The sequence below is a fragment of the Varroa destructor genome, unplaced genomic scaffold (genome assembly GCF_002443255.2).
Source record: "Varroa destructor unplaced genomic scaffold, Vdes_3.0 BEIS01000007.1, whole genome shotgun sequence".
Classification (NCBI taxonomy): Eukaryota; Metazoa; Arthropoda; class Arachnida; order Mesostigmata; family Varroidae; genus Varroa; species Varroa destructor.
Window position 1 is genome coordinate 31,130,836 of NW_019211460.1, and position 11,176 is coordinate 31,142,011.

Below are 11,176 nucleotides of genomic sequence, written 5' to 3' on the forward strand. Positions count from 1 at the left end.
TTTGATTCGTAATAATAATATCAGCTATTGCTGCATTCTTCACACTCAGTCACACGCTAACTTGGTCCTCTCATACCACTGTTTTATCGCCTTGCGGTCACCGACTAGTCTACGCCTGCTTTCATGGAAACTACTGGTCACACGACACGAACGAGGAGGCGCTTCCACAGCGGTGGTAGCAGCCAACAAAGCTTCATAAGACTGCAGACAGCACAACCAGCGTTCGTTCATGTGCTTGCTTTGGCTGGCCGCACTCACTTCTCAACACTCGGCTCTACGAGGCTCTTTTACCACTGCGAAGCAGACGACAAAGCGGCCAAGCGGACAACAACAGCGCTGTCGTCAACACTTTTTTCTACTGTAGGCATATGCGAACCGCAGTACTCACCTTAACCGAGAGAATAAACCCATCGATAGTCAGCGGGAGAGCCGTACACAGCAGTGTGAAGTTTTGCGAGTGTCGCTGCTGCCACCGATTGTGCGCCGGTTTTCGGTGAGTTTCGTGCTCCGGCCAGCGTGTGACTGAAAAGCATACAATGATTGATGATCAACGAAATACGGCTGATAGCGAATCAGATCGCTCAGCTCATCGCTAGCTCGATAGCCACAATATACCCTCTGAGCGAGTGTTCGAAGGATGCCACTCCGTGGGAAATAGTGCCGATGTTGTCCCTGTTTGAATGGTTATCTAATGTTTTCCTTGTACCCGTGCTAGCAATATGTACACAGTCGAAAACGTTAAGCTGTTATGATAATGCTACAATATTAAGCGTATTGGTTCACTTTGAAGACTTGGCCAAGCTCACTGAAACATTACGGAGCACTCGCTGCATTAATGAGCAGGCAGCAAATGGACGCACGACCACTTATGCGGGTCGGTGTTATTTTGCGATTCGTCGAAATTTTGCATTGTACGGACAACGAAGCTCAAGAGGGTGCAATTGGATGAACGATATTTTCCGCAGTTGTAAATCTGTGAATTTACGAATACGGAGACAATTCCTAGAGCTAGTCAACTCTGGCTGGGGTCTTGCTTAGAGTTTAGTTATTGTGCATGGAGGTAATTATATATCGCGTCGTTGGACTAACCATATCACTACGTGCTCTTTGAACTCTATACAGGACAAAAATAGAACGCTTACGAATATTGAACCTAGTACTCTAAGAACATCTGCGCCTTCGGTAGTACTCATCTTTACGTGATATTGAGAACAACAGAAGATTCGCCCACGGTGGTCTACAAACTTAATGGAGTTCCATTCTAGCAGCAACAACGGTCGTTGTTGAAGTTAAAGTGTGCAACTTTTAGCCTGATTGCCGTTTTTAGACAATCGGACATTTTTTGGTTCAGTGAAAACGCATTTCTATTAACTACCAGGTGCCAATTTCCCGTTACACGCTATATGCAGTGCTTCCCTCATAGCGAAATCCTTCTGTATCATTTGTTTGAGTTGAATAAATGTGAATAAACGTTTTATAAACACACAACTGATTGGAATCGAATAGGTGTCCGATCAGATGTTTCTTACATGCTGCAGCGCCTGCACACACGGCGTATGTGAAACTTTCTGTGTACACTATTACCCGCCTTGATGTTCATTTTGGTTAATCGATGTTCGCTAGAGGTGTTCAGCCCCTTTTTGTCTGGTAGTGCTCATTGGTGTGTTTTGTTTAGCATTTCACGCGCCGTATATATGTTTTCGCAATTCTAACTGGGAGCACAAAAAGTGCTTTGTCTCTGTGTATTTGAGCACTGTATCCGGGAGTCTGACTTCCTACACCGCATGGTGAGGTTACGAACGCTCTCTGAAGCTTATCAGAGAAGAAATATAGCTCAAGTGGTTTGCTTAATATATTGGTAAATTAATTCTCTATAATGAACGTTTGTGATGAGCACAGAAGCATCGAAAGGCTGCTTATAGTGCCACTTAGACCGTGCAATAACGGTATAGCAGAGTTAGCAACAGATTGCGGCATCTAAAGTATGCAAGTTAGTCGTAGCATATTGTAATTGCATCAAAACACATAAATAGTCATTCTGTAACACTCACATGTCTTCCTCACGTGATGAAGATTTGTTCAGAACTTGCGAATCAGCTCACTGTGACCAGTGTCATCACAGAGTGAATGATGATTATCTTGTGCCTTTAAGCGCAGAAAGCAAACGGCCCACAGCATTCTCTGAGAATGTAAAAAAGTTCTATAGTACATAGAGATATGATGATAATTTATTGCATATCACCTGAGAATAGCAGAAAATAACCACTAATATGTTATTAAAGTGTGCCATTGATCGCTGCTGGTTTCCGTGGAGGTAAATCCGTACATCCGTTTCCATGATGTAATTTTAGCATATTTCCGGCGGATTTAGTTCGCGTATATTATTGTGGAATATATCACACTTCTCTATCCTCAAGTTTTCTCGACGTTCATTTTTTGTACTTAAATAAACTAGCTTAAATCCTTCAAGTGCTTGCATCTAATTGATTTTAAATTTACTTTTCCGTTGTTCGATTGTAGCCCACCTAGATGGACTAAGTGTATCACCGTTGCATTGTAAACTTGGTACAATTTTTAATTGCGATTCGATGTAAGAAATATAAAATCCTAGTATACAAACTCGTTAGCAATGTTTATAGTGTATAATTCCCAGAGTTCACAAGACAAGAAAAGGGCATATTTTAGTCGTAAGTAGCAGTAATAGCACGAAGAAAAGCAAAAACACATAAATATCTTGAAACGATGATGCGGGAAGTGAGGTCTGTTGTCTCTTTTTCGTTCGTAACCAAAAGCTTTCAACTTATAATCGGTTGAATATAATAAGGAGCGTATTAAAGTTTCCCGCATGCTTTTTAGATGTGGAACGCCTGGGCAATTGGTTTGTTAAAAGCGTGTCATTCCTAGGTATGCGCAATGCAACTTTCTAAAATGGCCTGTACAGGGAATTTATAGTTTTACCAGCGTTTGCAAACCGTATCTAAGTTAATCATCTTAAATTAATGCGGGCGCTTATTGCGTATATTTTCGAGAAATAACTCCCTCTTGATAAATATTAGTGAAACAAGTTTAGCGCGGCATGTTTGCGATTGTTCGAAGTTGATATCGTAAGTGCATTATTAGTAGTTAGCACCGATGTTCCTTCCCATTTTTAGCCCAGATTAATATTGAAGTTAGCTTCAGTGGTATTGCTTGCCCTTTGCATACTGGGAGTAGCATGGTTAGATTTGAAGCGGACAAGACTATATATTGGCTTACCTAGTAAACTACGTGTATGATGATGGTTTTTTATATTTCAGATACGCCACAATAAAGTAATTTCATTCTAAGAAGGTGGTAAGTAGATTGTTACAAATTATCCGCAATTGTCTATTTGTTTCTTGGTTTCTCTTTTTCATAGGTCGAATTCTGTTGTGGTGAAGCTGAGCCTGTTGCAGGCATAAGGCCCGTAAACGGCAGGCACGGAGCGGCTAGCGACACTATCGTCTACCGACCGAGAAATATCATTCGGTAGCATTATGGCAACGATGGATCCGGTTTGGTCTACTCAAACAACGGGATCGGGAAGTCCATCCGTCGGACTGGGTGGTGGACCTTCGTTGCTACCCGGGCCGGGACCCGTAACGACAGCCGGCTCCCCTGCCGGTGCTCCTGGTTCGCTGGGGTTCGTTGGAGGAGAAATGCTTAATGCCGCAGCGGCCGCCAGTTCGGCTGCGCACAACCAGAAGACGCCGATCAGCGTCCTACAAGTAAGTGCTGTATTCGAATTTTGCTCGGGTATTAGATCTACCTGTAATTCATTGGCTGAATGAATTAACTAGGTTATGAAAACCGAGGCATTGGAACCCAGTTGTGATGTCAATTTCAGAGTTCTATCATGTACAAAACCATTTTTGATGAGAGCAGACCTATTATATTTTATGGAAACATAGAATCACATTGAATGATCGTCAATTGGAAACGGAACGAATTGATCATCTCCAATTGTTGTCTTCTCTAACTAGTTGAAACTATCAAATGTGTATGTCTATGCATGTATCAATTAGTTCCCATGTACAATTTGTCGTGTTATGGGTGTTGAATGCTAACATCCAAGTGTTATGCAGCGTTAGAACACGCTTTCTACATACAAGTTGTTACCATTTGTAAAATAAAATATATACGAAATTTCAATACGTAAAAAGTATAATAACAATTCCAAAATGATTGGGTGATAAATAATACGATGGACAGCCAATTCACAATGGACCGGCACAATTAATTTAAAAAACAAACATGGAAGAGATTAAAACACTTAACAAAGAAGGTAACAATGACAAAAGAAAATACTAATAAATTATAAGCCAGTGATAAATATATGGGACTTGAACCTTATTCCTAACGTAGCAGTAATTTTCTAATTTGTTTTTTTTTAGCATATTTTGTTGGTTTAAGATTTAAAGTCCTATTCATATAAATGTAACATTTACTTCGATTCCGGGATGGCAGACACTGTTTGATAGTTTCGACAAAATGGTATATAAAACAACGCTTGTATGGTAAAAACGGAACTTTCTAAACGTAATAATAATCTTCCCATGATAGCGCAAAGGGAACCATATGTGCTTGCTAAACTTAAGGACACAGGGTGGTCTACGTTTGAATCCGGTCGTGGACATACTCCATTTCGTACTGGGAACCATCAAGTAATGCCAAGTGGCTTTAATACCAGATGTAAAAATAGCTTTCCCAAAGTTGAGTAGCATCTGGCCACTGGAAAACGACAGGCTGAAAAGGTTTAGCATAACCGAATCATCGAGGACCGGTTTTTGGAACACCGCATTAGGCAACAAAGAAAAATATTGATTTTTTTTTCACAAATTGACCCGTTACGATACCAATGCATAACAAACTAAGGGATATAGAGAACTACTAACGCCGGGTTTTTTAATATTTTTCAGGAGGTGTGCAGTCGCAAGAGCCTCACTCCCGAGTACAAACTCATCTCAGTAGAGGGCGCAGTTCACGCACCTACCTTCTTCTATAGGTATGAACATTTATTTCTACTGACGTGCGTTATTGTTTCAACTATGTAGATATCGATTGTTTTTTTGTCAATATTTAAGTTGTCTTGCTTTGTCTAGGTTACCATTGTGTCCATACCTTTGTCTAGGTTTCACGAAATACATGTTCATCACATAAATGAGCTGTTTGTGTAATGCGTCACATTTAAGTCGCATCTAAACTTTGTTAAATCATCATTTACATTTTATTATCATAGGGTAGAAGTAGGCGAAGTATTTGCAACCGCATCAGGACAAAGTAAAAAAAAGGCTAAACATTGCGCTGCAAAGGTTCTTATCGAAAAGATTGTCGAGGACGATTGTGGACCGCTCGTCTTCCTCAAGTAAGTTGCTCTTACTCCTGTGTCCATACTGAAGTATCTACTGCGCTACCGCACATATAAAGATTATTGCAATTAGTATATCACTTCAGGATAACTATACTCTTTTTTACCTATTTTGTTGTTTAATCTAGCTATGCATTGTGATTTCGCTGTGTATTAGGCCACTTCTACTCGAGGGTATTGTAGGAATGAGCGATGGCCTCGGCAGCGAGAAAGAGGGTTCATCCGCAGCCGCAGCTTTGAACACATCCGGCGCATCCGATACTGTTAACGGAGGTGGATCAGATGCAGGGGAAGATGACGGGATTCCCGGGAATCCTGTTGGCCAGCTTCAGGTAAATTATTGCTATTTCTACGGTATCTCTTTGGTAAAATTTTGGTACAAATAACTGATGGCAGTAATGATAATTGGCAATTGTCATTCAAATAACGAAGTATTTTTTTTGCTAAACTAATCAAAGACATATAAATGCCAAATTTACACTGGAGTGAAAAGAATAGTGGACTCGACACAGATATCTGAAGAAGCCATATGCAGTGAATCAGAGGTGAATTTATTTTTAGCTATCTATTTAGCACAGTCATTTTTCATGCTAGAAACGAACACATCTCTCCAAAAGTTAAACTTTCTTTGATTATATATATATATATTGATTATATACTTGATAACAATGATTTGGCTAAGTTATGTTTGATCATACACGTTTAGGAATTGTGTATGAAGAAACGCTGGCGTCCGCCTTTCTACGAGACACAGATGGAAGAAGGGCTTCCGCACGAACGCATGTTTGGTATCATGTGCGTCGTTAATACCTTCACTGAAATTGGTTTCGGCAAGAGCAAGCGGTTAGCCAAACGCCAAGCCGCCTACAAAATGATTCAACTCATTGAAAAACTACAAACGACTGGAACAACCAATGGAGAGAGTAAGCGATTTTTTCTGTTGTATAGATGCCATCGTCGAATACGGTATCACTTTTTTGTTTTCTTTTTGTAAAAAAACAGAACTCTGTTTATTTAGATTAGCCAAAATGTGTTAACTTTATTATAACTTGGGAAAATTGCATAATAGTATCATCAACTATTCGTACTAAAGAATCATTGAAAATGTGAATTGTGGGCATCGATGCGTTAATGCTTATCCATATCACTAATTTACTTATTCTATTATCCTCGCTGTGAACTGGTGTCGCAGGCGGTGGGCTTGAAGTAAAGTTCTCCGAACTCGCAGACGAGATGCGCGATCTGCAAATAGTGAAGACGGAGCCTATTCCAACAATTACCGCCAAACATTCTCAACAGGTGTCCAATATCCTCAAGCAGCTTAAGTCTTCGAATGGTCCCCAACTGAATGATCTACAGTACAAAAATTTGAGCACATCTGGACTAAATTACACGGGTCTGCTGCGGGAAATTGCAGACGAGCAGAAGTTCGAGGTGACCTACATCCCCGCGGAGACCGTCGAGGGTCGGGCGACTTGCCTTTGTCATCTGACGACGTTACCACTGGCCGTTTGCTTCGGTATAGGCGAAACAGAAGAGCTCGCCAAAATGAACGCATCCCACAATGCCCTCCAGTACCTAAAAATCATGACGCGTAAAAAGTAGGCAAACGCCACGCTGCAAGTACTCAGTTTGCCATTCGTTGGCCCGCCAAACGTCTTGCAATGACTCTTCGATGTAGTAGTATTACCAGCTTCAAAATCTGCTGGGCTTACATAGTTGACGGATCATCATGGAGCGTGGCTATCGAAGCATCTAATCAGGCCAATGACGGCAAAAGCTCTTCGTTACAAGAATAAAGTAAGCATTGTATTGGGATGCAGCGTTTAGAGATCCATGGGCCGACGAGAAATGATAGGCACCGCGCTATAGTCAGAGGCAAAGCCATGCCACGACAGTGGCAATAATTAGAGCATTGTTAACTTAATAACCGATGATATAGATAAACAACTCGAGGAGAAACACTTTAATTGTGCACGATACACGTGATCTAAAGATTCTCAAGAAACAAAAAGCGCACGAAACGATTATGACGATTAAACGATAGTGTATGTCAATTTAAAGCGAACATTCACTAAACGTGACGTACATACGTTCATCAAACAAAGGTGACAAACGTGCACGCTAATCAAGTATTTTGATTCCAACAATGTATTGCTTTTCAACAATACGTTGCTTTACATTCATATATGTATTATTGTGAATAATGCTGCAGATAAAGGAAAATAATTATACGAGACTTAACGTCTTCTTGATCTTCAGCACCAGAACATATGTTGTGTTTAAATGTGACTACTATTTATTTGATTATATTTTTTGCAATTCTGACGAAAACTAAACAATGTGTTTAATTTAACAGGGACGGTCGACCGTCTAGAGCGATGTAATCGAATCAGAGCACTGACGTAGTTAGTCTGTTTGATTACTATTGCAGCAGTAATAATTGAGAACAAATGGTTATTGAATCATGTAACATTTAGACCCGTTCATCGATTGTACTGCCACAATGAAGATAATACTTGCTTAATTGTATATTGATCGATAGGCGCTAGTTGTGATGAGTGGACAGCAGATCATTATATTACATTGCGCAAACGCTTTCTTGCAGGAACTTTACATCTCTTGACATTCACAAAGCATAAAGACGCTAGTTTAGACATATGAACATACCACGAAGTGGTACAATGTATACAAGCGGATTGTTCAGGTGTAAGTTGTCGATAAACTACGCTGGGGGCTATACTTAAATGGTTTAATGATGACAATTGTTTGATGAGAAATGTTGCACGGAGCAGTCGAAAGCTTTGCTTAAGTAAACAACAAAAAAAAACCGTGACGTAATGACGACTGATTACAATAATGACAAGCGAGAAAACGACGGGAGCAAGCTTAGTAATGGGCGAGTTTAGTTCATGTTCTTGGGCGCTCCATTGCTAAATAGAGCCTGATAAAAATAAAATAACAGAAACGATACAAGTTCATTAAGTTTAATCCCACTATACACTTGATAGGAAAACGAACATTTAGAAACGATGATGATGTCGCTTTAGGTCACACGCCATTGGCAAAAAATCGCCTTGGGCTTTAATTGTAGCAGATATTTGGGTGGTTTCAGGATCTTTTAAGTGAAATGGGATACGTTCGGCTCTGATGAAAAAAAAAGACATAAAACAATTAGGAAAGACAAACGAACAAAAAGCACTAAGTTAACAAAGGCAAATTAGTACGAATTACAGATTGCCGATAGAATTTCATAGAACTATGCGCATGTGTATCGGGGGTGCTACTGGTACAGGCCGTCCATTCGGTATTATTAGGCGATATCAGGCCGCCAGTTATAACGACCGGAAGATCTGCGTCGCACTCAAAAAAAAAACAAAATTCACAAAAAAAAAGCCGACATTTTACACCATCTATTGCTACGACACATGACGCTGACAAAGCCATTTGCGGTCTCAGCTGCCTTATTCATTCTCGCCCATCGTTTATCGTTTATATAACTCGTAATAGTAACGATGGTAATAGAAATAATAACAACAACAATAAAGTTCTGCTATGGATGCATACATAAGATTTAACAGTCCGCCTATCCATTTCTCTCTGTCACCACTACTATTTCGACCTAAACTTATGGTAATGTAATGTCACTCATATGCTGAGGGTCACAGCCCGCAAGTGGGAGAAATATTTCTGCCAACTGGCATATTTAGATAAGAACATCATGCAAAGAAGTGACAATACACACGAACACGGTATTACCAGGGCGGCGTATATGTGAAATGTAGTTTATTCTTTGACAATCTTTGATTCGTAGAAACTAGCCTGTAAGTGTAGCCAATATAAGAAAAAATGAAACGATAGAAAGCCAGCCAAAGCCGCTACTGCATCATAGATTACGATGTAAAAGATAAGAGAACACGGGAAGGCCCCGGGCGATACAGACAGTAATTTGGAGAGGCCAAATAGAACGAGAAAATTGTGACTCGATGCGACAAAAACCCCTTTGCACATGCAAGCACACAAAGAAAGATTAACGTTGAAATACTTCACTTAATATGCTAGAGATTGAGGAGGAAAGACGACAATAAGTTTAACACGGAACCACGTTACAGCGTATAGAAGGCAAGCACAAGAGGGAAGTAACTACAATTCATGATTGGAAGACCTCACCAATTGACAAAACCGTATACGCTATCTATTAAAACTAAATTGGGCACTAATGGTAAGCCTTTGCCATTGTGATGATGAGAAATATTGAGAATTATAATAGTGCTAGTGGATGAAGCGGAAAATGGAGACGATCCCGTGAAGTATGAAAACGAAAAAAAAAAAAAGATGAAAATATAAAAGTAATGAAGCTTAAACCAGTTTCGTGACAGCGAACTCGCCAAGTTGTTAGCGTGACCTGGCAGACAGTTTGATATATTCTTACATCCCTTCCCGTGAGACCCCGGCTAGCGACCGAATTTCGACCAGAGAATTCAACAACAAGAAGTATTGCTTCAACCTGATAAATAGTATGACTCAACCAAAGAAATAACTACGGAGTACAAATATAGATGACTGCATATACGATCATCTAAATCTTACCGAAAAAAAAACCAATAATAATCGGATTAGGAATGAATCAAGAGACAAATGAAATTTCTGTCCAGTGAGCGGATGCTTTCTGCAAGAGCGATCTGCTGACTACTCTTAACTGTGGAGCTGTTTAACGAGTTCTGGCTGATTGATTATTCTGGTCACCAAGCCGGGGAGCGCAGAACGCAACTCGGCGGGCACGTTTAGACGAAAGCAACCTCGATTTTGTCTGTAGCGGGGGGCAACCCAAGCACGTTGGCGTTCTGGCTCGGTAATATCTCTCACAATTCTCTTAACGGAGAACTAACTGTCAGTCTAAAGAAGGGCATACAATGAACTAACATTACACACATAAAATTACACGTACCCACACTGATGCCGACAATATATGCCAACCACTCCCGAAACAAATAACTAAATGAACAACAAGAACAAGACAAGATTTTACATACAACAGAGGGTAAATTATGCAGGGGCGTGGCTACTAGGGAGGGGGTCGTCCGTCCAATGTTACGTGTTCTCAGTTTGCCGGATGTGAGATGAAACTTAGATGTTTGCGGGATTTCATATGATCTTTTCTTTGTTGATGGGGGGAGCATGCTGGGTTTGCCAAAGTACCGAATACGTGCTCGAATTAAATGAGAAAATGTTTGTCTGTGTTTATTAAAACTTTTTTTTTGGTGGATTTTGTATATGAAACGAATGTTTTGTGACTGAAATAAAAGCTCGTTGGTTTGGATAGAGTTTTGCGCGGTTTTCGGTCCGGGAGGGACGGCCTAGGACAAAGTGGTGGCGCCTCTGCTGCCGAGCCAGATGCTGGCCCTCGGGCCTTCTTAATACTTGTAGATACAAATTCTGGGTGATAGCAGGAACCCCTAGTCACTGGGACGACGGCGGACTCCAGACGAATGTCGACAAAAACACTGCGCGCCCTAGCATTGATCTTTAATCATTAATGATATAATGGTGGTGATGATAATAATGATATTATTACTACTATTACTTATATTAGTACCAAAATACTACAACTGCTGTAATGGAGGATAGAAAAAAAGTAAGAGCTAGATAAATGAGTTCGAGAAATATATATATAAGTATATACATAGGTGTGTATGGGAGCAGTGAGGTCGCGGGGGCGAAGTCGATGCTGATATCCAGGAAGGACCTATTTTTCCTCCTTGTAGAAACTAAAAAACAGAGAAAAAGGGA

The 11,176-nt window shown here is 40.4% G+C and overlaps 1 protein-coding gene across 9 annotated transcripts; it reads left to right on the plus strand.

The window, feature by feature from the left end:
• Positions 1 to 354: 354 nt before the first annotated feature.
• Positions 355 to 10,710, plus strand: LOC111253655 (protein Loquacious-like). 9 transcript variants are annotated; one of them, XM_086974315.1, is made up of 8 exons: positions 355 to 493; positions 1,123 to 1,378; positions 3,398 to 3,746; positions 4,938 to 5,023; positions 5,258 to 5,383; positions 5,544 to 5,718; positions 6,093 to 6,309; positions 6,579 to 10,710. In XM_086974315.1, the coding sequence occupies exons 3-8, from the start codon at positions 3,516 to 3,518 to the stop codon at positions 6,989 to 6,991; spliced, it is 1,248 nt and encodes a 415-aa protein (XP_086830441.1). In that variant the 5' UTR covers positions 355 to 493; positions 1,123 to 1,378; positions 3,398 to 3,515; the 3' UTR covers positions 6,992 to 10,710. The 9 variants fall into 9 exon arrangements, with proteins under 9 accessions (XP_086830441.1, XP_086830443.1, XP_086830440.1 ...); XM_086974317.1 differs by having other exon boundaries at positions 1,123 to 1,294; XM_086974320.1 differs by lacking the exon at positions 1,123 to 1,378 and adding an exon at positions 3,297 to 3,333 and having other exon boundaries at positions 364 to 493; positions 3,420 to 3,746.
• Positions 10,711 to 11,176: the final 466 nt, after the last annotated feature.